This window comes from Ursus americanus, chromosome 7, assembly GCF_024610735.1.
Source record: "Ursus americanus isolate L20-20 chromosome 7, mUrsAme1.1.p, whole genome shotgun sequence".
Taxonomy (NCBI): domain Eukaryota; kingdom Metazoa; phylum Chordata; class Mammalia; order Carnivora; family Ursidae; genus Ursus; species Ursus americanus.
The window spans coordinates 29,297,649-29,324,913 of record NC_142133.1 but is presented as its reverse complement, the minus strand read 5'-3'; the positions used below and the strand labels follow the sequence as shown (position 1 = coordinate 29,324,913).

General features: G+C 39.7%; 1 protein-coding gene across 1 annotated transcript in view; it reads right to left on the bottom strand.

Moving 5' to 3' along the window:
* Positions 1-27,265, bottom strand: part of LOC123785973 (uncharacterized) — a 176,709-nt gene that overhangs the window by 27,214 nt on the left and 122,230 nt on the right. The window contains exon 6 of the mRNA XM_087863907.1: positions 1,461-1,532. Within this exon, the coding sequence (XP_087720033.1) occupies positions 1,461-1,532 (72 nt within the window). The remainder of the gene's footprint in view (positions 1-1,460; positions 1,533-27,265) is intronic.

Sequence of the window (27,265 nt, the reverse complement as noted above, 5' to 3'; positions counted from 1 at the left end):
AACCATGGAGACCATGTTCTTAAGAACTCTGAGGCAGAAGACCTATGGTTCAAGAACTTAAATCCATATAACAGAAATCATGTTAGGGGAAATGATACTTGAAATAAGCCTCTGAAAGCCATTAGGATTATGTTCTTTTATACTAAAATAAATATGACTTTATACATTTTACCTTAGTAATCATGACTACGACATGGATATATTTAAACCTTTACCATTTCATACTCACTAGCAAGATACCTTTCAGGACCTTTTTCCCCTGCAGTTTCATTAAGATATTTATAAATCATTTTGTAGGCTTGCTTTAAAATATCCATAGCGAGAAGAATTCTTTCTGGGGTTGGTCCTTCTCTGAATGTTCAAGGTCTTATTTTATGACCTAGTGGTTTCTATCAGACACACTAATATCCTGTCTCTATTCCTTATACATCAAGGGCTTCCTAACACATATCTGTGACTTTGCCTGAGGGCTTCTTCCAGCGGCAGAAGCAGACTTGGTCAGGGACAGGCTGGAAGGGTTAGAGATGTAACCCCTCCAGGAGCAAAAGAGAGTTGGTAGAAAAATGCACCAGTTCTCACCTTTTAGTTGGAATGACTCAAGATGGGGGCCATGCAGTGTCTCAGAGGTCTCCAGAAGGATTAGACCCTAGCTGACCATAGCAGTAATGTGTTCACTAACACTTTGTATTGACCTCTTAGAGTGACATCTAAACAAACAGCTTGCCTTAAAATCCTTGCTTCACGTTCTGCTTTTCGGGGGGAACTAAACCCAGGAGGAAGTTTGACTCCCAGCTCCTGGTCTCTGCCTCCTAAAATATCTGGATTCTCAAGAAATGTTGAAGGCTTGAGAAAAAACTTTTGAGAACTAATCCCCCACCAATACCCAGAGTTTTGCAGTCCTGGATCTGCCCATTTTAACTTCATGCCAGGCACATGCATTTCTCCCCCTACTCTCCCCACTGAAACCACAGGAAGTGCTTCCGAAGCCCTGGATTATTACTGCTAGTTTTCCTTGGTCCTGCCCAATCTTTCATTTCAAAAATCTTTACTTTGTCTCTGCTTTAGTTCCTCTCTACTTTCAACCTCCATTTCTCTCTTTCCCAGCTATCCATGGAAGGAGTGATGTGCAATCTACATATTCCAGAACTGAAATTCTACAGTTGTTGATAAAATACACATCTGTATGTATTAAATAAGAATTATGTCTAAGAGAATGCGACAGTTAGGGAGTTTAAAATGATGTATCAAAAAGGAAGTAGAAATATAACCTGAACAATCAGAAAAGGCTTCACAGAGAAGTTTGGGACCCCTGATCTAGTCCTATCACCCATTTTACAGATGGGGAAACAGATCTATAAGGTTAAATGACTCACTCAGAGTCTTACAGCTTATAATTGGTGACCAACCACCACTTCTCACCCCTCAATCCCTTCTGTGCTCCATCCATGCTGCCCACTCACCATTTGTCCAGAGGTAGCCTTGCCTCTGCCTTTGTCTTTTGTTGGCCTTGAAGTTTGCCATGAGGACCAAGCCTGGAAAAGGATGAGAACAAATAGCACATTCTCCTAAGCACTCTCCACAGTGCACAATATCAGTTTTCCAGAGCGGGTTTTGATATGGGTTGAAAATATTGTTTTGTCTCAAATCTTGGAAAAAATTCTAGTTGCATGGAATTTTTTTCTCCAGAATTAATCATGAGTAGCATACTCTTTATCCTTGTTCTTTGACGAAGCAGAAAACAAAATAGCCATTGAAGGCGCCCTTTGTTTACCCCCAGGGACTAATGACGTTGTGCATCCCTCCCACCAAGCAGCCCTCGGGTACTGGTCTCTCTGAAGAGTGCTGAGTGCCCAGGGTGCTGACTAAGCCCATCCCCACCCCAACTTTTGCCAAGGAGACAATTCCTCTGTGTGTTCTTGAGCTTGGTCGTATCAAATATTCTCAACAAGTTCTTCCAATTTCTGTTTTTAAAATAAAAATCAAAAGACCAGCACATTCCTTTTATGTTTGTGCAAATGAAGCAGTGGCAAGAAGCTGGTGAAACTCTAGCTACAGCCTTTTGATATGTAACTTGAGTGATTACCTCCTGAAGTCCTGAAGTATAAATTAAACTATTTTTATGATATATTTATATACTACATTTCTTCTATAGTATAAATATATTTACCTTGTCTCAGATTTCAAGATTATATTTTTGGTACTTCTATAGACTGTGGAATCAATATTCTAAGAATGAGTCTTACCTCCAGTAATAGTGACTCACGCATAATTGGGGATCCAATAAAATACAACCTCCTCTTCCCACACCATGCTTTGTTTTAAAGGGGGGCATCATTGGTGCACATAGTGTTCACTAGAGACAGTGCTAATCACCATGAAGTCATTTCAGGGAACCCAATGTCAGCTGAGGGAGGCACTGACACGAATATCATGCACACTCTATGGCTCTCATTTTCTGCAGTGATTCATGTGTGACTTGGATCTAATCAGGCATGTTTCATAACAGAAAACACTCCTTTTCTGCAAAGATGTTTAGGACCTGGACTGTGTACTGCTGCAAGGCATAGATGTAGGATATCCACGTAAGGTGCTCAGCCTGCCTCAGAACGTGCCTTGGACGTAGTATGTATGTCCCCAACTAGAAAATGAACACAACCTCTATTCCTCCCTCCCTAAGATCACCTCTCCCCCACCCCCCATGAGGGTCCCTGCTTCTCCTGCAAGGGAATCACTGTAGGAAAAAATTAGAGCCTCTAGAAAATCAGGAGTACCTCAGGGAAAAGACAGAAGAAATTCTAGGAAGGAGGAAGAGCTTGGGGGAGCTGTTTCCAGGAGCAAATGTCCAGCCAGGGATGAGCTTTGTTTTTGGTAAGCATCCCCTTGAAAACAAACATAACAAATATTTTTTAAAAGAGGGGGGAAAAAAACCCCAACTTCTAGGAAAGCACTGTGGTCATCTGTCATTCTCATCTTAATATGGTTTGGTTCAACCAGATTGCTTTCCTTCTTACAAACCAGCTGCACCAGGAAGATAGAATTTTGTTTGGTGGGGAGAGAAAAGTAGATAATTCCAGAGCATGGTGACCTTCTGGAAGACAGTAGGGGTGTGTGTGTGGGCGGGGGCACAGGACACGCTAGGGGAGGTAATAAAAAGGAAGTTAAAAAACCACCCATCACTAATTCAACATGTGCCCTAAGAAAGACATTAATTCTCCTCCCTATGGTCCTTCTCCTTCATCTCTTCCTCCTCCTTATGCTCTCCTTTCTCCTTCCATTTGAGTTTTGAGCCTGTGGCCCTTGTTCCCAGAAATTTAAACCATTATTATTAATACAAGAATTTAGTAGCATTATTCATTAAATTGGCTTTTCTGGGAGCATGCTATAAACCTAATTGCCATAGTAACTCATAATCATAATATTACTAATGACTAATAACTAATAATTATCATGATAATTCTCCTCTGCCTCCTCCTCATCATCATCTAAGCTTCTTTGGGGAATTCCGTGTCAAGTTTCAAATTTCTGTACACTGCAGCCCCCAGGCTGGACAATGAAAGAATTCAAGGAGAGTGGGAAAACAGACAGGGTGCCAGGGTGCTGAGTTTGGACATGCAGCTTGGGTCTTATGGCTCAGGGTCAGGCCAAGAGGGTGAGTAGAGTCCGAGATCTAGTCTGTGCTCTGCTGTCCAGGCTGAACATCTGGGCTGACAGCAGCATCTGCAGAGAAGATGGGACCTCTTTTCTCATCTGCACAGAGGCTGTGGGCTGGCCATGGCCCCGAGCCTAAAACAGGCCTACTGCGGATCACCAGAATCAGTAACAGCATGCACAGGAGAGGCTACACCTTTTTTGGAGGAGTTCCAAAACCAACATTTGGGAGTGTCGAGGCCAAGTTGAAGAAAAAGCATTATGGGGAATGGCGGGGAGGAGATGCACAGTCAAGCTGCTTAGGTTCAGGACAATGACCCCAGCTGAAGGGCTCCTTTCTCGCTGCTCGCAGGCAGTTTTCATTACATTGCCGTTACCTCTGGTGTCGTCAAGGTACTCTTTGGCTTGTACCATTAATATTTTACCCCAAAATTTTAGAAATTCAGTTTGGTCAAATGCTGAGTCCTACCTGTATTGAAGGAGCCCTTAGAATTTCCTCTTTACCTCCATATATCTCTTTAATTCTCTTATCTTTAATGACTAAAGGAAAATTTGGTCTTTTAACAAGTAATCAGATTTTCCTGATTCTTGATTTGACCTGAGAACAGCTTTCAGCAAAGCTTGTTAGAAAGTGAGCTAAAGTGTGGCTTGTTCGTTCGGAGCCTCTGAAGGACGTTACAGCTGCCACAGTGAGACAAGCCGGCTTTGTTTGTGCTGACCACGGCCGTGCCTCCTCCTCTTCCTTGCTCTCTGTTTAGCACTTCATCTTTATCTAATCTTTAACAAAGCATAGTCTGTGCAGGCAGTCTGTGGTGAGCATAGCGAATCAGCCTCTCCTTCTGGAATGTGGCAGCAGTGAACAGTGCCTAAATATTTATTTCAAATATAATCTATCTGTAGTCCTCCACATCCAAAGATTTTTCCAGTTGAAAATATCTGTGGCCCTATGATTCACAGGGCTTTTGCAATAAGAGGCCATGCGAATGGACACGAGCATCACAGTCACTGCCAAGCCAGCAGAAACCATACAGCTGGCCCTTCCAAGGACAGCAGAGAGAAGGAAGAGGGTCCTGCTTTGAGCAGCATTGCCGCATAAGAGTGTGCATGCTACTGGGAGGTCTGTTGTGGTAGGGATGGCTGTGAATGGAGGTGTGGCAGACAGAATGGACTAGGTTGTCGACTGGAACAAACAATCCCAAGGTCTCAGTGGCTCAACATACCAAAAGTTGATTGTTTGCTCATGCTAAATGTCCAGCACGGGTAGGCAGGGGGATCCAAGCTGAGCAATTCCATCTCAACACATGTTTTTATAATTCCTCAGCAGGGAGAAGAAAATACAGTGACTCATGCACTGGTTCTTAAAGCCTCTGACTGCAAGTGACACATGTCATTTCTGTTTCTATTTCATTGGGTAAATTAAGTCACATGTCCACATCTAATTATAAGAAAGGAAAGGAAGTGCACTCTTAACCACATATCCTGAAGAAGAGAATGGGAATATTTGAAACAACTCTAATGACTATTGTGGGGGTCCAGTTGGAAGGACTCCAGGGCTACGTTTGTTTTCTAGGAGCTCTCAACTAGAGCAGGAAGGACTATTTCCATACTCATATGTCTGGTAGCTGCTCTTACAGCTCAAGTGTCTTATTTCCAGAGGTAGGTCTCATAGGCAATTATCTAGAGAGAAAAGCAGTTAGTCCTAATTCTTCCAAGCAGGTTCACTATATTTTCATCTTTAAAATAAAGAATTCCATAAAATACAGATATCATTATTGAGACATAGCTTAAGGGAGTGACTAATTCACAGAGGCTTCAGAAACGAAACATGCCTCCAGATAGCTAGACACTGATTACGTGAAGAACCTACTCTGAGTATTGTGCTTCCTTTCTACATTTGAGTCACATAGTGGAAGTGGTGGGTTTTTGGCAACCGTCATGTTCAACACGAACCTCTCTCCAAGACAGAGCATATTGGATCAGAGTGGACTTCTGACCAAAGCCGGGCCAGAGTTTCTTCTCTAGGAATTTAGTTTGTACTGAGAGAAACTCTGAGGAAACAGGGGTTTGACTAATTGGTCTCAGTTGTCTGTTGACTAGAGATACAACTGATATTGCTAGCGCTCACTATCCATCGGCTCCTCTCCATTTCCCAGTTTCCCTTGCAGTTAGAATGAAGCCATGTGAATAAGTTCTGGCCAGTGGAAGATGGACAGAAATGACAAGCCACATGTAGGGCTGGCTGCTGAAAATACCCCTCATATCCCTCAACTTTCGTTTCCCCACCACAGTGGCCTTAGAGGCCACATGATTAGACAGCATAGCTAAAAGATGCAGAGGGGCTATCCATTGCATAGAAAATTGCGACATGAGTAAGGAAAACAATTATGGATTAGGATGTATTTTTTCTTCAGCATATCCTAGACTATCCTGAATAACATAGAACCAACAGAGGAGTGGCTTTGTTCTACCAAGAATCTAAGAGGGAGAAAAATGACATACATGTGCAGAGGGGGGCAGAATTGAGAAAAGGAGACCATGGGTCCTAATTCCTGGTTCTAATCCCTTCTTAAGGGTAAATCACATTTCTGTCCTTGGCTTCTGTGACGCCCTTGTATCCTTATTATAGTAAATGCCCTGTTTTTTATTAAGCTTGTTCCAGAGTTTCTATCTTTTGCAAACAAAAGTTATAACCTTATGACCTTTATAACTTTTAATACCTCTCATATCTCAGTGCTCAGCATGAGATTACTCGTTATACCATGAAAACAACTAACAAATTAATAGGTATGATGCTGACTTAGATTTTTAATTCCTTCATGCCAGGAATGCCAAGAACTACAGCAAAATCTGGCCCAGATGTAATTCCATAGTACAGCCAGCGCTTACGACACAATTCCAGAATTACACCAATCTTGTTTACTTATCCAAAATTCAAATAAAGGTGGATAATCTTTTCAGTTTTATTGGTTACAAATGACCAGCTGACAAGTTACTCAACTTCTGCAATTGCAGTAAAATTCTACAGCTATCAAGAAAGGGTTGCTTGTTCAAGAACAGCTAAGGAATTGATTGGCTCTTCAGAACCTGTGCCAACTTCCTTTCTGCAGGCGGGCTAAATAGTGGATACCTTTTATAGAAGGAAAGCCATCATCCTATGAAGAAAAACTCTTTCTCTGCCACGAACAAGCTGAATGCAAGCACAGAAACTGCAGACAAAAGAGCATTTGATGATAGATATTGCTGATGCCTGGTGCCTTCAAAGGCATTCCAGGAAAGGTGAAGGAATAACTGTGACTAACAATAACTCATGCTTCTTCCAGGATGCTACTCATTGGGCCAATGGATCACTTGAGAAATATGTCAGTGAGTCAGTTCATACTCACTTTGGCAGAAAGATTCCAGGTCCCTAACGTCTTTGCATTGAATGGAGTAAACGCCAAATGGATACATTCTCTGGGACAAGTAAAGACAGGAGAACATTGATAGTAAAAAGCAGTTTGCTCCTTTAGTATCCCCACCCACCATATATCTGAGCAAAATGAAATTATCAAGGACAATGAAGAAAATCTTGAGTACACCCTTCAGAAAGATGAAGGACCCAGGGGAAGGAGAAAGGTGGAAACACAAGTAGAAAGTTTAATAATTCACTAAACATTGAAAACAACACGAACTTATAAGTACTGCAATTTATATATGAGGATATATCAAAGGCCAATCAAAATAATAATGGTTACAAACAAAAAGGAGGTTGGACCAGATGGTCTAAGGTCTTTTATTTGAAATTCCATGATGAAAGGACTATGTAGATTTTTGTAGGTCAAAAGCCAAATGTGGCCACTGATTAAATTTATCCTATGATAATGACATTGACATCCATTATTTTTTTTACTGTGTCATGCATTCATAAGAGTTTATTAAAATATACAGTTTAAAGGAGAATGAATCCCAGTACCCATGTACTTACTGTTCAGCCTAGCCTAAGAATAAAATATTAACAATACTTCATAAGCCCTCTGAGCCTACTCCAGCTGCATCTTCCTCCACTTAATCCCCGTCAATGGCCACCCAGAGGTTACTACCAGTTCACACTCTTATGTTAATTGTTCCCAGATTTCTTTATGGTTTTACCACCTATGACTCTATGCCCATACAACATATTGTTTAGTTTTGAAAATTTGGTAGTTGCATAAAGAAAGATCAGAGTTACACTATTAATTGAAAGCTCAGGGATAAATGCAATATTATCCCTTAGTGTCAGCTCCCCTGAGAGTCTGAAAGAGCCCTTTTTGGGGAAGTCAGTGAGCAAGGTTGGAAGCTAGTCCTAGCAGACACAGGGCACAGTCAGGGCATGTGGCAAGGCCTCCAGGTGAGCCTGATACTGATGTCGGGCAGAAATATGTCAGAGGGTATGGGATCCTCTCTATTTCCTACCTTACCTCCAGTTCCCAGATACAGGGTTAAGCAGAAAGTTTGGTGAGATGAAATGAGTACTCCTAGGTGGATGCAAGGCATGGAAACAAGAGTGAGAACTTTATCAACAAATGGTCATAATACAGATTAGAATCTAAGCAAGGCTCATTCAAGCATTCTGTCTTGAGGTTGGAGAAGAGGGTAAAATAACAGTGGAAACTTGGTTATGACAGCCACCAACATGTCTGTCTCTTGAGCCTCACGTTTCTCTCTGGGAATAATTGTCCTCTGTATCTATTGATAGCTGTCCTGGAATCTCCCTTCACTCTTCATGAGAATTCCCTTTGCCTTCCTCCTGAGTTGGATCACCTGTGTCTTGTACCCTGGACTGGAACACATAATTTGTGGGGGCGCAGTGAAAAGTGAAAATGACGAGTCCCTTGTTAAAAAATTATTGAGAATTTGGGGGCGCCTGGGTAGCACAGCGGTTGGGCGTCTGCCTTCGGCTCGGGGCGTGATCCCAGCGTTCTGGGTTCGAGCCCCGCGTCGGGCTCCTCCACTGGGAGCCTGCTTCTTCCTCTCCTACTCCCCCTGCTTGTGTTCCCTCTCACGCTGGCTGGCTGTCTCTCTCTGTCAAATAAATAAATAAAATCTTAAAAAAAAAAAATTATTGAGAATTTGAAGATGGTGACAGCAGAGCATCAAAGAAGTATGGGACCCTTCTATGTGTGGGACCTGTGCAACAGTATGGGTTGATGCCAGCATTGCCAGCCCTGCCTATATGCTATGTTTTCCTCTTCCCTAATTTACTCTCTTATTCTAAGAGAGCACATTCCCTGGTAGTCTTTTTGTATGAATGTATAGGAAATAAGCTTTTGAGACTTGCATGTCTGAAAATGTATTTGCTCTCTCCTCATATTTGAATGCAAGCCACTTTATTACACAACACTGTGTTCTGAATGCTGCTCCCTGGAGTTGTGTAATGCAATAGCCCTGCTTGCTTGATGGTTTGGTTGGGTATAAAATTCTAGACTGGAAACAATTTTCCTTCAAAACTTTAAAGATATTGCTCCTTTGTCTTATTTATAGTGTCACTGTGGAGAGGTCTGAAGTTATTTGGGTTCTTAATTCCCTTTATGTGACCTGTTTATTCCTCTCTAGAAGTTTATATAAATTCCCTGGCCCAGAGTTCTGAAAATTTACGGTGTGCCATTGTGAGGGTCTATTTTCATTCACTGCCCTTGGGACTCTATAGGCCCTTTTGATCTGACAACTCATGTTCTTTGGTTGAGAGAAATTTTCTTAAATTATTTCATTGGTGATTTCCTCTGCTCATTTATGTCGTTCTCTCTTTCTGGAGCTTTTATTATTTGGATGGTAAGCCTTCTAGAACAGAACTCTCTTTCATTTTCTTACTTTTTCCTCTTTGTCTACTCTGCTCTACTCTCTGAGAAAATTCTCACTCTCACATTCTGGCCATTCTGTTTTTTTAATTTCATGATTATGTCTTTAATTTCTAAGAGCTCTTTTTATTCTCTAAATGTTCCTCTCTTGGAGGGCCTGGGTGGATCAGTTGGTTAGGCATCTGCCTTCGGATTGGGTCATGATCCCAGGGTCCTGGATCGAGCCCCACGGAGGACTCTCTGTTTGGCAGAGAGTCTGCTTCTCTCTCTCCCTCTGCCTGCTGCTCCCCCAGCTTGTGCTCTCTCTCTCTCTGTCAAACAAATAAATAAGGTCTTTTAAAAAATATTCCTCTCTTATAACATCTTATTCTTGTTTCATATATGTAGTGTTCTCTTATCTGAGGCTAGAGGAATTCTTGTTTGTTTTGTCTTCTCCTCTCTACATAGTTACTGCTGCTCCATGCTGCTGCTTTTTTTTTTTTTTTTTTTGTATTTATTTGGATCTCTTTCTTTTTTGTTGGGGACTGTCCTCAGATATCTGATAATTCTTATTTTTCAGCTCTTAATTAATAATGGGGAAGTAAAAAACTGCTTAAAACACTCAGCAAGTGCACAGGCTTGCTGACTTTGAACTTTATTCTAAGGTGACCTGGCTGGGCTCTTTCAGTATTCAACATTGAAGTCAGTATTTTTACATTTTCTTCTTGTTCTGGTCAGATTCCCAGAAAAGACTATTCCTGTCTCCTCTCTGGTGAAGGAGAGTCTGGCTGAGATACAAGTGAACAAAGAAGTCTGGAGAGTCAGAATGTATGAGCTCATTTTCCTTCCAATAAGAAGCCCTGCTCTCAACTGTGCTTGGCATCCCTCAGTCTCTGACCATCTATTTTACTCTATAGAAACAAAACCTCCAGATTGTCAGCATGGGGGAAGAATAGTTATCTGGTACCGTAAAGAGGAAAAAGGCAGTTAGGAATGCAACTGCCTCTCAAGTAGCTTTTTCTTCCTTATTTGAGGTCTACTTTTTACCCCAGACCTAGGCATACATGATACTGTCTGAGCATCCTGAAGATTCTACAGTTTGAAACCAACTTTCTTGGGCCTGTTGTTAAATCCTTACTACTCGTCCATGTACTTTCCAGCTTCCAAAATGTCATTGCTCTTACCATCTCTCCTATTTTCTCTGTACTTGTATGTTTATATCTTTGGTAAAGAATCTCTTCAATGTAGCTATAGGGTGCTCAGGAAGAAATGAAATTAGATGCATGCATTCAATTTACCATTTAAACTCAGAACACCACCTTCTTTCTTTCTTTCTTTCTTTTTGGGGGGGGTTGGTTGGTTTGTTTTTTTTAAAGTAAGCTCTATGGCCCAACATGGTGCTTGAACTCATGACCCTGAGATCAAGAGTCACATGCTTTACCAACTGAGACAGCCAGGCAGCCCATAACCCCATTTTCTTTGAACAGCCTTTTTAGAACTTGCTGTACCTTGTTTTTACGTGTTCAAATGTATTGATGATGGAGCTGGCACATCAGCACGGCAGTGACAGCTAACCTTCAAATGCAGGCATAGCTTTGGCTAGCGGCTCAATGTGGGAAACATTGATGGGATTACCTGCCCAGCATTTCTCCAGCAGCTCCCCAGCTTGGCCACTCAGGAGCTGACTGACAGGTTCCTACATAATCTCACATGCAGGTTAGAGTTGATTGGCTTAGGGAAATCCAACCTAAACTAGACCACTAACTCACTTCTCTGAGATTCTTGGATATCAGCCAGAGAAACCATCCTTTGTGGAAAACTCTAACATGTGAATTCCTTTCCTCCTGCCACCCAAATTTTGTTGCTGGGTCAAGTTTACCTGCACCATTCTTTGTCCAAGATGTATTGTCTCTCAGAGAGTCAAATTGCTTTATCTTTCACCACTGCAATCCAAAGCTCCTTTCTCCTGCCCACCCACCTTTAGTCCCAAACCTCCAGCATGGACCTGGAGCATGAAGAGAGGGAACTCCAGAAAAGCCCAGACTAGTGCGGGGAAATTGGGAGTTCAGAGCTTTCATCTTCCATGCTGATGATTTAGGAGATAGTATACCTTTTTTTCCCCCAAAGGGAGTGGAGTTTAAAAGCATTTTAGCACTAAAATGCAAATTTCACCAGTTATTAAAAATTTTCCCTCAGGAAATTCCTAGTGCAGTAAAAAAGATAATGACTTTGGATCCAAAGAATTTTGAGGTCTATATTCAAATGCTCTAACTTTGGGCAAGTTATTTGATCTCTTTTCCCTCAGTTTCTTCATATGTGAAATGGGATTAAAAGCACAGGGATCTAAAAAGACACAGTTTAAAAGGTGCCTGGCATGTGGTTAAGGTCTGTAAATGTACAGTCTTCCCCATTTTCCTCATCTGTTAGCAAGAGCACTAAGATCTGCTTCCGTACAGCAAATATTCCCAAGAGTGCTAAAGGAGAACACATCAGCAAAGGCAAAAATGATCTACCTGAGGCCTGGGGGACCTCTGAGAAGGCTATTCCATACAGATATTTCAAAAGGGAAAAGTAACTGAGGGGCACCTAGCTGGCTCAGTCAGTAGAGCATGCAACTCTTGATCTCAGGGTTGTAAATTCAAGTCCCACATTGGGTACAGAGATTACTTAAAAATAAAATCTTAAAAAAAAAAAAAAAAAAAGGAACTGAAATCCCCCCTATGTTTGTCAGGCATGGTGGAGGTATGTTTAAGTTGAACTTTTTTTTTTTTTTTACCTACTTGTTTATTTTAAGCATGAAGCCCCTGATCCAAATGCATATGAAATATAACTCACCTGTGATATCAATATTACTTTGGTAACATTTTTGAGTCACCGATCCCTTTGACACTTTTCCCAGCAAACACATGTGTGTATTTGTACTCACACAACTACACTCTGCAGGTGTACAGACATTTGTGTTACTTGAGTTTTTTTTTTACAAGAGACATGCACTAATTTTATAAATAAAGAAGCAATGAAGAAAGATAAACAGTAACATTAAATATTTTGCTTTTTTCAAGAAATGGCAAGTTTCCTTTTTTCTATCAGCAAATTCAAATAATATACCCTGTTCCCTTTTTGCCCTGCCTACCAGGCAGGAAATCCAGAGTTGATTCTTTTTTTTTTTTTTTTTAAGATTTTATTTATTTATTTGACAGAGAGACAGCCAGCGAGACAGGGAACACAAGCAGGGGGAGTGGGAGAGGAAGAAGCAGGCTCCCAGGGGAGGAGTCTGATGTGGGGCTCGATCCCAGAACGCCAGGATCACGCCCTGAGCTGAAGGCAGATGCTTAACGACTGCGCCACCCAGGCACCCCTTCAGAGTCAATTCTGAAGCATAAAGACTGAAAGACCTAGAATACTTGCATTTCCCTTTCCCTTTGATCCTGCTTTTTCTATTTCTAGTTATCCAACTTTTTCCTAAACCTTCCTCAGGCTTGTTTTTCAAGCCAAGGACATCCCATGATAAACTCTGACCAACTGAGGCACTTTGCTTGCACCACAGTCCTCTCTGCACCCCCACACCACCTCCTGCCAAGCAGGTTCACTAGAACCTGAATGATTTCCTTCCTCCCCTGTGAGAAGTATCCTGCCACGTCTAGCTGAGGGGCATCTAGGGCTGGGAGGGGATAGAAAAAGAGATGAGAACTCCCATATTTGTCAGGTATGGTGGAAGGAGTTTTAACATGGACTTTATTTTAAACTGCAAAGTCCTGATTCCAACGTATTTGAGATAGAACCCAACATATAATACCAATATTAGGTAATTTTTTTTTTTTTGCGTCACTGATTTCTTTGATACCTGCTCCATGGTGGGCATGACCTACAGACCCAGTGGACCTTGAGCGGTGGATGGAACCAGCCTCACCAAGCCCTGGAATTACCTCCAAAGACTGCCAGGAAACAACAGGGCTGGGCGGATGTGGCGGCCCAGGGGTATGTTTGAGGTCCAGACTGCTGCCAGAGTCAGGGCTGAGCTGACCTCCTGGGGGTGACAGCAATGAGAGGCATGCTCCACTATGTGGGGAGTGGAGGTCGAGGGGCAGGTGGCTGTCACCCCTCTACACGACCCCTATCCCCAGATCTAAAGGGAGAATGAAGATCAGCTATTAATTCTGCAAGCTATTCAACATACAAAGGCCTAAAACAGACACCTCAGACTACCTGTACTAGTAAATAACAACTTCATCCCTAAGTCTTTTGAGGGGTACAAAGTGGAATATTTAAAAACAAGATAAAAGATAAAAGTCACACTTTGTTCTTAGAATTAACCTACCTTCCCTCATCTTACCCTGCACCCACAGAAATGGGTGTTTTTACCACCCTTCTCACAAATGAAGAAACTGGCTCTGAGGTCAAGGTCACACAGTTAATACGTGACAGAATCAAGGTCTGAACTAGGTCTGACCCCAGACTGGTGTCCTTAGTACTGCATCCCCACCTCCAAGGTGAGGCAGACAGATCTTCATCAGGCTGAGGGAAAAGAAAGCCCTCTCTCACGACAGATGAAGATGCCACTGCCAAGGGACCTGGGAAAACTGCTGCCTTCGCTTGTTTTCTAACCACAAGGATGTCTTTGCTCTGAAATGCTTATGAAACCCCCTTTATGAGATGGCTTGCTGAATTTAAGACTGCAGCCTGTGAAACTTGACTTTTTCCTTTTTTGAGTCTAACTGGACCTACGATATGCCTAACTGGCCCATGTTCAGACCAAGTGACCCAACCAGACATAACTGACACATGGTACAAAGTCCCTTCCAATAAATGCATCCTTCCACACTGGTGTGGCCATATAAGCATCAATTGTCCAGCCTCTCTACAGGTACTCAGGGAGTAGCTCTGCCTTTCCCCATGCCCATCTACTTTCTTCCTCTGCCAGTTATTTTTTTCAAACATGGGTAAGATCCAGTTATTCCTTTGCTTAAAAATCCTCCATGATCTCCCACCCATCTACAAGGATAAAGACAAGGCTCTTCACAAGAGGCTCCTTCTTGTCCTTGCAGCTCTTAAATTTGGAGACAAGGTGAAATCCTAAAGTACAGCCAAGTGTTCTCTAGAGCTGCAAGCGTACTGATTCTTGCCCTCAGATCCTAGGTGAGAACAATCAGAGTATAAAGTGTAAATAGAAAATAAAATCTTTCATTTAGCCCACACCAACCCTACAGAGTTTGCTACTCAGAGAAATGTGGGCTACTCAGAGTGAGGGGCTCAGAGTTTTTCTTTCTTTCTTTCTTTTTCTTTCTTTCAAGATATTATTTATTTACTTATTTGACAGAGAGAGAGAGACAGCCAGTGAGAGAGGGAACACAAGCAGGGGGAGTGCGAGAGAAAGAAGCAGGCTCCCAACGGAGCAGGGAGCCCAATGCGGGGCTCGATCCCAGAGTCCTGGGATCATGCCCTGAGCCGAAGGCAGATGCCCAATGACTGAGCCACCCAGGTGTCCCGAGAGTTTTCTTTCTTTATAACCCCCTCTTCTCTCTTTTGAAAAACAAGCCTGAGGAAGGTTTAGGAAAAAGTTAGATAACTAGATAACTATGATCAAAGGGAAAGGGAAAGGCAAATATTCTAGGTCTTTCGGTCTTTATGCTTCAGAATTGACTCTGGATTTCCTGCCTGGTAGGCAGGGCAAAAAGGGAAACAGGGTATAATATTTGAATTTGCTGATAGGAAAAAAGGAAACTTGCCATTTCTTGAAAAAAGCAAAATATTTAATGTTACTGTTTATCTTTCTTCATTGCTTCTTTATTTATAAAATTAGTGCATGTCTCTTGTAAAAAAAACTCAAGTAACACAGATGTCTATACAACAAAAAGTGGATGCCCCCTTACCTATACCTCTAATCTCCTTCTCCAGAAGTAAACCTTAAACCCTGAGACTAACCATTTATTTCTAGAGGCTTTTTTTGTTTTGTTTTTTTCGTTTTGGGTTTTTTGGGGGGGGTGTGAGTTGTTTTTGTTTTTGTTTTACACAGCTTTCATAGAATATGGATTTTGTTTGCGCACGCGCGCGCGCGCGTGTGTGTATATAAATTCATAACTTGCATTTTCACTTCACAGTGTACCAGGGCCATCCTTCTATCTCTATCTCTATCTCTATCTCTATTTCTGTCTATATATCTAACTCTTTCATTTTAATGACCATAATATTCCATTATATGGACGTAGCATAATTTATTTAACTATTCCCTTATTTAAATTTTTTCTGATTGTATAGTCTTATAATGGGGATCCTTATATGTACACTTTTGTACAGATATGAGTATTTCCATAGGAAATATTTCTAGAAGTGGAACTGAGGGATCACATGACTCATACATTTAAAATTTTGATGAACTGTCTTCAAAAAGACTGCACCGATTTACAATCTCACCAACAGGGTTCAAAAGTGCCCATTTCCCCATTCACTTGCCAACACTAGATTTTATCGACCTTTTTCATTTTCTGGCACAAACCGCTAAATGTAATTTCTCCTGGCAAGGTCAGTATATTTTAAGCTAGAAAGGAGACCAATCAGAGAGTCTCATTTCTCTTGTTCTGGGGCGGTGGTTTTCAGGCTGTGCTCTGTGGAGCCGCAGGAATTCTCAGAGGCTGGCAGGGGGGAGTGCAAAAGGACAAAACTTCCACCCTCTTAACCAGGGCAACTGAGGTTTTTATCTGTTTTACATTTTGTGCTTTGGGGTGAGATTTTATTTGAAGATAAGATTCTGTTGCTGTAAACAAGTTTGGAAACCAAAGGCCTGGGTCTTATTTCTTACTAAACCATTAGTAGCTTGAAGAGGAATTGAAAACATATTCCTTCAAGGCAAAGAAGAAGGGATGTTAAACAGTGAATATGCAGATGTAGCCAAAATATTCTTATTTACACATTATGTGTGCGTGCGCACATGTGTCTGCTAATGGCCTTGTTTATGCTTGGCCTCACCCTGTGATACCCAAACGCTATCTTGCAACCAATCCTATAACACCATTTCTTTCAAGATTTGGATTAAAATTCCCTTTCTCTAACTACCCACACCCTGCAAAGCACACACACACACACACACAGCAACAACAAACTACTCCACCGCACAAAGAATTCCGGAGGGGAGTCCAATTTACTATTGAGAGCATACTGGGAAAGTCAGAGAAAGAGAAGTTTGAGTCGTAAGGATACAAACAATTTCAAGATGGCAGGGTGAGCATCTTGTGGCCTTTCGTGGCCTAATACCAGCTCTTCTTGATCTTGTTGGCTCCTCTCTTCACTCTCTCCATTCTTTATTTTCATCTACTACCCCCTGGATTGAACCAAGAACTTCAAAATAGTTTCCTCTTTTAAGCACTGCAATTCAACTCTTTGCAGCTTTTACTCTCCACCTCACATGGCCAACCTCTTCATAGTGTTCATCTTCCCAAAGGGGCTTTCCATTTTGTAGAATCAATCCTCTCTAGGAGGCAGTTCTCTTAGAAAGAAAGAAAGAAAGAAAGAAAGAAAGAAAGAAAGAAAGAAAGAAAGAGAGAAAGAGAAAGAAAGAAAGAAAGAAAGAAAGAAAGAAAGAAAGAAAGAAAGAAAGAAAGAAGCAATAGGAATATTGTTTTTCTTCCTCTATATCCCTATTTCTTCCTTACTGAAACACTGTCATTGTATTTCTTTTGTCCTCTTATCATTTTATATATCTGGACATTCCAACCAACTGGTAGGCAGCCCAAGGACAAGAACTCTGCCTTTTTGTAGCTTTTTAAGTGCCCAGTCTCCGGCATACACCTCACAAATACATAATGAATAAAGCAACCCTAACGTACAATTAAAAGAAGAGTAAATGATAAATGAATTTAAGAGGACCCTTAGAGACATTGTAAGATGTGGTAGATATCTCCTTGCAAATGCTGTAAAATCAGCAATTCTTAGAAGTTCAGTTCAAACATTCAGACATATCTTCAACTTATATTTGTCTTTTAGGAGATCCATAATGTAAGGTTATCCTACTCAAAATATTCACTACTTCACATTTCCTTTTTATGCTGGCCTTTACTCTTCTAAAGTTTCTTTCCTACTTTTCCTATGAGCTAGATATTATTTTTGTTTATTCCCTTCCCACCTGGCCAGATTGGAAGGAAGCAGAGATGATTATCAATACAATATCTCCTCTTGCTGGGATTCTAAGAAGAAAAAAATACTATATAAAGTAGCATGCTATGTAAACCAAGGCTTAAAACATCCTTTAGTGAACCATTGTAAAATATCACTTGAAATTCCTGCAGGATCTTCAGCCTGCTATGTTTAATTCCTAAATCTCATGTTATTAAAAGAAGTCTGTTTGCTCTTTTACCTACACTCACATTATACAATTTTTTTTTCATCAAAACTGGCTTAGTTTGGAGTGAGGAAGCAGGAACATATGACAAGTTAGAATTTCTGATATTTGGCCCTTTGCTATAAATTTAAGCCCATGAACAGCTCAAAGCTCAGAAACCAGACCCTTCTGTTGTGGAGATGCACACACACACACACACAAATATATAATATAATAAATAAATACATAAATTCTGTCATACTGACAAACAGAATAAAACAGTCTATGCTTTCTGTGGAAAATAAAATAAATTTTATTGGATAATATAATTGGATAACCTACAAGAAGTGGATACGTTCCTAGAAACATACAACCTACCAAGACTGAAACAGGAAGAAACAGAAAATCTGAACAAATGAATGAGCAAGGATATTAATACATAATCAAATTTTATTTTCCATAGAAAGCATAGGCTCTGTTTTCTTCTGTTTGTCTGTATGACAGAATTTTTTGCCAAAACATTCAACTGAAAAAAGTTTCTCCCAACTATATGCTGCCTACAAAAGATTCACTTCAGATTTAAGGACACACATATGCTCAAAGTGAAGGAATCGAAAAGATATTCCATATAAGTGGATATCAAAAGAAAGCAGGGGGAACTATATTTATATCAGACAAAAGAGACTTTAAGGCAAAAACGGTAACAAGAGACGAAAAAAAATCATTATGTCACGATAAAGGGGTCACTTCATCAAGAAGATATAACAGCTGTAAATATATACACACCCAACACTGGAGCACCTAAACATATTAAGCAAGTAATAACAGATCTGAAGGGAGAAACTGACAACATGGTAATAGTAAAGGACTAGCCCACTTTCAGCAATAGGTAAATCATCCAGACAAAAGCAACAAGGAAACACTGGACTTGAATCATGCACTAGACCAAATGGGCCTAACAGACACTTACAGGACATTCCATCCGACAGCAGCAGTACACATTCTTCTCAAGTGCACATGGAACATTCTTCAGGATAAATTATATGTTAGGCCACAAAACAAGTCTTGGCAAATTTCAGAAGACTGAAACTATACCAAGTATCTTTTCCAACCACAATGGTATGAAACTAGAAATAAACAACAAAAAGAGTGCTGGAACATTTACAAACATGTGGAAACTAAACAACCACTCCTGAACAACCAATAGGTCGAAGAAGAAATCAAAAGAAAAAATTTTTTAAAAATCTCCAAACAAATGAAAATGGAAATACAACACCTGAAAACCTATGGATGCTGCAAAAGCATTTCTGAGAAGGAATTTTGTAGTGATAAACGCATCTATTAAGAAAATAAAATGATCTCAAATAAACAACCTAACTTTACACCTCAAGGACCTAGAGAAAGAAGAAACAAATGAAGCCCAAAGTTAGCAGGAAGAAGCAAATATAAAGATCAGAGTAGAAATAAATGAAATAAAGACCAGAAAAACAATAGAAAAGATCAATGAAACTAAGAGCTATGTTTTTGAAAAGATAAACAAAAGTGACAAACCCTTAGCTAGGCTAAGAAAAAAAAGACATAAGTTTCAAATAAATAAAATTAGAAATGAAAGTGGCAACACTACAACTAATACCAAAGAAATACATAGGCTCCTAAGAGACTACTATGAACAATTATATGACAACAAATTAGATAACCTACAAGAAACAGGTACATTCCTAGAAACATACAACCTACTGAGACTGAAACAGGAAGAAATAGAAAATCTGAAAAAACAAATAATGAGTAGGGATAGAAACACAGAAAAGCCCAGGACCAGATGGCTTCACTGGAGAATTCTACCAAACATTTAAAGAAGAATTAACACCAATCCTTTTCAAACTCTTCCAAAAATAAATGAAGAGGAGGGAACACTTCCAAACTCATTTTACAAGGCCAGCATGACTATGACACCAAAGCCAGATAAGGACACTACAAGAAAAGTGTAGACTAAAATCTCTGATGAATACAGATGCAAAAATTCTCAACAAAATATTAGCAAACTGAATTTAACAACATATTAAAAGAATCACACACCATTGCCAAGTGGGATTTATCCCTGGGATGCAGGAATGGTTCAATATACACAAATCACTAAATGTAATACACCACATTAATAGAATGAAGTATAAAAATCATATGATCATCTCAATGGATGCAGAAAGAGCATCTGACAAAATACAACATCCTTTCATGGTAAAAACTTTCAACAAATTCGGCACAAAAAGAACACACTCCAACATATTACCCAAAGCCATCTACAGATTCAATGCAATCTATATCAAGATTCAAATGGCATTTTTCATAGAAATCAAAAAAACAATTCTAGAATTTCTGTGGAACCACATAAGACCCCAAATAGCTAAAGCAATACTGAGAAAGAACAAAACTGAAGACATCACACTTCCTGATTTTAAACTATACTACAAAGATACAGTAATTAAAACAACTTGGTACTGGCTTAAAAATAGACACAACACATAGACTGATGGAACAGAATGGAGAGTCCAGAAATAACTCCCTATAATATCTGGTCAACTAATATTTGATGAGGGAGCCAAGAACACTCAATGGGGAAAGGGTACTCTCTTCAACAAATGGTGTTGCAAAAACTAGATAACCACATGAAATTGGACCTTGATTTTACACCACTCATAAAAATTAACTTGAAATGGATTAAAGACTTAACCATAAAACCTGATACCATAAAACCCCTAGAAGAAAACACAGGGAAGAAGCTCCCTGACATTGGCTTTGGCAATGATTTTTTTGGATATGACACCAAAAGATCAAGCAATAAAATCAAAAATTGACAAGTGAGACTACATCAAATGAAAAAGCTTCTGCACAGCAAAAGCAACAACCAACAAAATGAAAAGGAAACTTACTGAATAGATGAAAATATTTGCAAACCATAAATCAGATACGGGGTTAATATCCAAAATATATAAAGAACACGTGCAACTTAGTAACAACAACAAAGACAAACAAACAAGCAATCTGATTAAAAATGGGCACAGGAAAAAAAATGAGCAGAGGACCTGAAAAGACATTTTTCCAAAGAAGACATGCAGATGGCCAACATGTACACAAAAGGATGTTTAACATCAATAATCATCAGGGAAATACAAATCAAACCACAATGAGATATCATCCCATACTTGTTAGAACAGGTATTACCAAGAAATCAAGACATAGTAAGTGTTGGCAAAAATGCAGAGAAAAAGGAATCCTTGTGTACTGTTGGTGGAAATGTAAATCAGTGCACCCACTATGGAAAACAGCATGGAGATACCTCAAAAAATTAAAAATAGAACTACCATACGATTCAGAAATTCCATTTCTGGGTATATACCTAAAGGAAATGAAAACAGGTTATTGAAAAGATATCTGCACTCCTATGTTTATTGCAGCATTACTCACAATAGCCAAGATATGCAAACAACCTAAGTGTCCATCAACAGATGAATGGATAAAGAAGATGCAGTGGGCACGCATACACACACCACACACACACATACACACACCACACACACACCACACCACACACACATACACACACACACACACCACACACACACACACCACACCACACACACACACACACACACACATACACACACCACACACACCACACCACACACACACACATACACACACCACACACACACACACACCACACACACACACACACACACAAAACACACACACACACACACACACACACACACGCACTGGAGTATTATTCAGCCATGAGAAAGAAGGAAATTCTGCCATCATGGGCCATATAAGGGCATTATGCTAAGTGAGGTAAGTCGGACAGAGAAAGACAAATGCTGTATGATATCACTTCTATGTGGAATCTAAAAAAAGCTGAACTTATAAAAACAGAGTAGAATGGTGGTTATCAGGGGCTGGAGATGGGGGAACTGGGGAGATGCTGTTTAATGGTACAAGTTTGCAACTAGTAGATAAATAAGTTTTGGGGATCTAATGCACAGCATAGTGATTATAGGCAACTTTACTATATTATAAACTTCACAATTGCTAAGAGAATGGATCTCAATTGTTCTCACCCCAAAAAAAGAAATTATAATTATGTGAAGTGATGGAGGTGTTAACTAATGCTATAGTGATAATCACATTGTAGCATATAATGTATCAATGTAATACATAATATATAATGTTTAAAAAATAAAGTTCCCATAATTCAGCAAGCTTAATTGGTATCATGTAAACAACACAGAGAATGATCATAACCAGATGTTTTACAGCTAAAATATCATGCAGTCACTTCTAAATCTAGCAAAAAAGGTTGACCTGCTTACTTGCTGACATTCAGCTCTTATCTGCCATCATTTCAGCTGTCCAGCCAAGTCAATTACAGTGGAAAAAAAGTTTTATAAACCAAAAACAACACACAAAAGAAAAGGCATGTTCATAAACAAGATGTGTGGGCAAAATGAATTATTTCATTTTAAGCACTTACGTCTTCTGTGGTTCTCACAATAAATGCGACCAATAAAAAGATTGCAGATGTAAGCAGGGTAATTTAAGATGTGGCTTAAGAGTTGGCCACACCTGGGTTTGAATTCTGATTCTACCACTAAGCAACTGGGACCTTGGGAAAGTTGCTTAACTCCCTTAGGTCTGTTTGTTCAGCTCTAAATTGTGGGTAACAATACCTTTCTCATATTGCTAGTGTGAGGACAAAATGTAAAAATGTGTGCTTAGTAAGTGGTAGCTGTTTTATTGTAATTATTGTCACAGAACTTTTGCCATGTAGCACTTTGCCATCCTAAATTAATTTTTGTATTCGTATTTCTTTTTTTGAGCTTCAAAAATACTTTTATATGCATCATTTCATTTGAATCTCATAACAACTGTAAGTGAGATAGAAGAGACATAATTAACCTCACTAGAAAACCAAGATCAATGCTTTGCCTCAGTCATCCAGCAACTCATAAAGTTGGGACAAGAATCCACGTGGTATCCTTATCCTCAGGAGCAATCCTCCAATCTGGTCTCACAGCAACAGGAGGGAGCTTTTAAAAGCACCACTTGATCGTGACACCCCCTGCCTTCTTGTCCCCTTCTCCTCTCCTTCTCCTCTCCTCCTGCCCCCACCTCTTCCCCCTGCCCTTCAAAGTTTCTAGTTTGGGACTGGTCCAGAAAAAAAAAAAAAAAAAAGTCCTGACTTTAGCTCAACTGGGTGAATCCCCACATAGGACAAGAAAACCTACAGTCCTAAGACCACGGTCCAGAGAAACACCAGAAAGAAGGAAAGAACAGGTGAATAACAACCTAACTAAACTATAAGTGAATAGTCACCAGCTCTCTCTGGCCTCCTTCCCTCTCTTTAACTCTCATTCTGCTCTGAAAAGGTCACAGGTCCCTCCACTTAAAATGCCTCTGCCAGTAAACAGAAAGCAAAATAGCGGGAGGAAATTTTTTGGGCAAAAGCATTTATATTCAATTTCTTGTCAAAAATGTTGTGGGCAGAAAGTATGAGAAGAAAATACAGAAATACACGAGGCATTGCAAGTATGCATCTAATATCCTAATATAAATTTGCAGTAGGTCAGTGATTTCTCAACATTTTCAGAGTTGGAACATTATCCTTTAAGAGGTTCATACTGTTTTAAAAATTAAATTCAATTAAATCAATTTGAATAACTCTGACCCTTCTTCAGCTGATGTTACAAGACCACCACTGCTTTATACTGAGATGAGAAAACTTGTAGGTTTCAAAGTAGCATAACTGTTTGTGCTTAAGGCATTACGAGGCTGGCATTTATCAGGTCACTTTTGTCCACAGAGGAAGCAGTTGGCATCTGTATTATGTGAAACACTGTTATGTTGAGGGGGGAATTTCCCCTCAAAAGCCATTTCTCCCTCTCCTCCTAATTCTGTTACTAATGCCTTCAAATTCATTATTCAAGGTTAATTTTTTCTAGGGAAGCAATATTGTTTAGTATCACCTTGATCAAAACAAAGATATAAACAAGATGCACTACTATTTTATGTCCCACTAAGAAAGAAAAACCAACGCCAAGTATAATAAAATACCATCAATGTAAGAGGCATCCCAATTTCAGAGACAGTGGAATACGAAAAATGTGTGTGTTATACTCTATAAAATGCAGTAATTAAGAGCATGGACCTTAATATCAAATACATCTGGAAGGACATAGCGATTCTGCCATTTGATAGACAGGCTGCCCTGGAGAAGTCATTTACCTGACGTTCTCCTTCTCCTCCATTAAAGTAAAATACTAATATACACCTCCTTAGTTATCAAGAATCACCTAAAATGAGGTATGGGGCACCTGGTTGGCTCAGGGCATGATCCCGGCGTTCTGGAATCGAGCCCCGCATCGGGCTCCTCTGCTGGGAGACTGCTCCTTCCTCTCCCACTCCCCCTGCTTGTGTTCCCTCTCTCGCTGGCTGTCTCCCACTCTTGTCAAATAAATAAAAAGTCTTAAAAAGAAAAAAAAGTAAAATGAGGTATAAAAATGTGCTTAGTGCAGAGCCCAGGCCTTAGTTAGGTATCCAAAATGAAAACTACAGTAATTACAATAGGGGAGAATAAATAGCACATTAAGTCCCCAGGGCTCATGATTCCTTACTTTCAATGAGTTTGTGAGATTGGAGATAAAACAGATCTCTACAGACTGAGGTATGTGACGGAGAGGTTTGTTTGTGGGAGAGGAGATAAGACCAGAACTGGGCAACTGCCTGGGGAGGGAAGGCCTGCGGGTGGGGGAGAGCTGGATGTAGAAGAGGAGGGCAGAGGACACCAAAACCAAGCACTATGTCTTCAAACTTTGGGCAGGATTGCTTCTGGTTTCAACTTGATTCTAACATCAAGAATACACTCATATCCCCCCTCTCCAAAAAAAGAATACACTCATGCCCTTAAAAACAATATGTTAAGTGAACGAAGACAGTCACAACCGAATGTTACAGGATTCCATTTATATTAAATGTCCACAATAGGCAAATCCATGGAGACAGAGAGTAAATCAGTGGTTGTCAGTGGCTGAGGGGAGGGGAAATGGGAAGTGGCAGCTAAAGAGTACAGGCTTTTTTAGGGTAATAAAATTAGATTGTAATGATGGTCGTGCAACTCTATGAATATGCTAAAAACCAATATCATGCCCTTTATTTATTTATTTATTTATTTATTTATTTATTTATTTATTTATTTTTATTTTATTTGAGAGAATGCGCAGGGGTGAGGGGCAGAGGGGGAAGGAGAAGCAGGTTCCCCGCTTAAGCAGGGAGTCCAATGGGGCTGTCCTTGGACCCTGCGATCCTGACCTGAGCAGAAGGCAGATGCTTAACTGACTGAGCCACTCAGGCACCCCCTGAATAGTACACTTTAAATGGATGGATTTTATGGTACATGATTTACACCTCAATAAAGATTAAAAAAAAAAAAAAGAATACATTCCCTTGTCCTGCTATTTTGAAGTCTAGAACTAAATTTTAAAGAATTCACTTTACTTTCTAAAATGATAAAAACAACCGAACACATTTAGAAAAATAAATGTATCAACTTTATCTTAAATTACACGAAAGTCACTAAAATTTCACAAAGTTCACTTAAGGTTTTCACATTATTTTCATCTACACCATACAAAAATGGCCAATTCAACCACAGTCTTCAATTTTGTGAATATCAGAAGATTCAGTCACAGGGATAATGACTTAGCCTCTATCAGGAGCCTGCAGGCATTATGTAGTGGGGATGCAAATGAGTTTATATCCAGAGGTGATATTCAAAATAGTTTAAAACTGGGTAAGTCAGGCACTGAGTAAACAGAATGGATGCCAGCTAGAGGTCCCCAAACTCGAAGGAGTTTGAAGGATCCAGGAGGAAGGGCCAGGTAAATTGAAAGGTATGGATTTACGGAATGAGGGTACTTGGAAGCTCCAGCAGGGGTGTTTTTAGTAAGTATTTTTATATTTTATTTTTATTTTATTTTATTTTATTTTATTTTATTTTATTTTATTTTATTTTATTTTATTTTATTTTAATTAACTGGTTAGAGCTGTTCCAGGGCATAGCTGTCTACCTTATCTCTGGTATGCCATCAGAACGCTCACCCTGCTCTCTGTGGCCTTAAAGTGTAGAGATGATGTCTTTACTCTTGACATTTTACAGAGAAGAAAACCAAGGTTGAGGAAAGGTGAGTGGCTTGCCTGCCATGCATGAATAGTAAGAGTCAGAAGGAGAATCCACATCTCCAAAATCTCAATCCAGGTCATATGTGGTAGGGGAAAATGGGCAGAACATCCTCGCACCATTTATAATTTTTAACCATTTCTAAAGCAGAGTTGCAATTCATTTTCTAGCTGTGTGTACAGAAAAAGCATATATATATTTGTTATGGGAAAACAAAGGGACAGTGAGTCCAGACTTCTGGGTAATTATTTTTAAATTATGTTAAAGGGAAGCATCATGATATACACGTAGCATCTCCCAACAGAAGTCACACATCATTGCCAAAGCAAACTTGAAGCGAATAAATTAAAGGCATTTAAAATAAAATACACAACTTTCGTCTTCCTAGGTATTAAAAAGAAAAGACCAGAAAAGAAACAAGAAACGATAGACAAAAATGATGTTATTCACCTTAAGTGTGATTTAGAGCATTGCCAATAGAATGCTACAGGATGACTTTTCGGATGCTTAAGGTTTTGTGTATATTGAGGGAGAGATGAGTATATTCGTTCATTTATATTTTAATAATAATTACTTATATTTGAATGGCCTTTTACCATCTTAGAAGTGCTTTCCAAAAAATAAAATAAATAAATATGCTTTCCTAAACATGTAGTAGAAGACTATTGACATAGGAAGTATTTTGCAATATACTGCTAAGAGGAAATGTAGGCTACAAAAACAGTATGCACAGTTAAAATACTATTTTTTGTATAAAAGAAAATGTGTGCTGTATGTGTGTATGCATACATATGAAAAAGATTGAAAACATACTGAAATACTATCTGTTCTCCCTGGTTGGTACAATTATGGGTTCTTGTTTGGTATTTTCCTTTGTCTGTTTGTTCTCCAGGTTTCTTGCATTGGACATGTATACTTTTGTAAGAAAAAACTTGAGGCACCTGGGTGGCTCAGTTGCTTAAGTGCCTACCTCACATCATGATCTCAGGGTCCTGGGATAGAGCCCCATATTGGGTTCCCTGCTGAGCAGAGCTCCCCCTGCTTGTGCTCTCTCTCTCTCTCTCTGTGTCAAATAAATAAATAAAATCCTTTTTAAAAAATGTAGAAGTGCTTCCATGTGTAATTTATATTCATTGAGCCTAACAGTCATGTGACATATAACACCTCATTTTATGTAAAAGGATATTGAGTCTCAAGGGTGCATGGGTGGTGCAGTCAGTTAAGCCTCAGACTCTTTGTTTTGGCTCAGGTCATGATCTCAGGGTCTTGAGAGCAAGCCCCGGG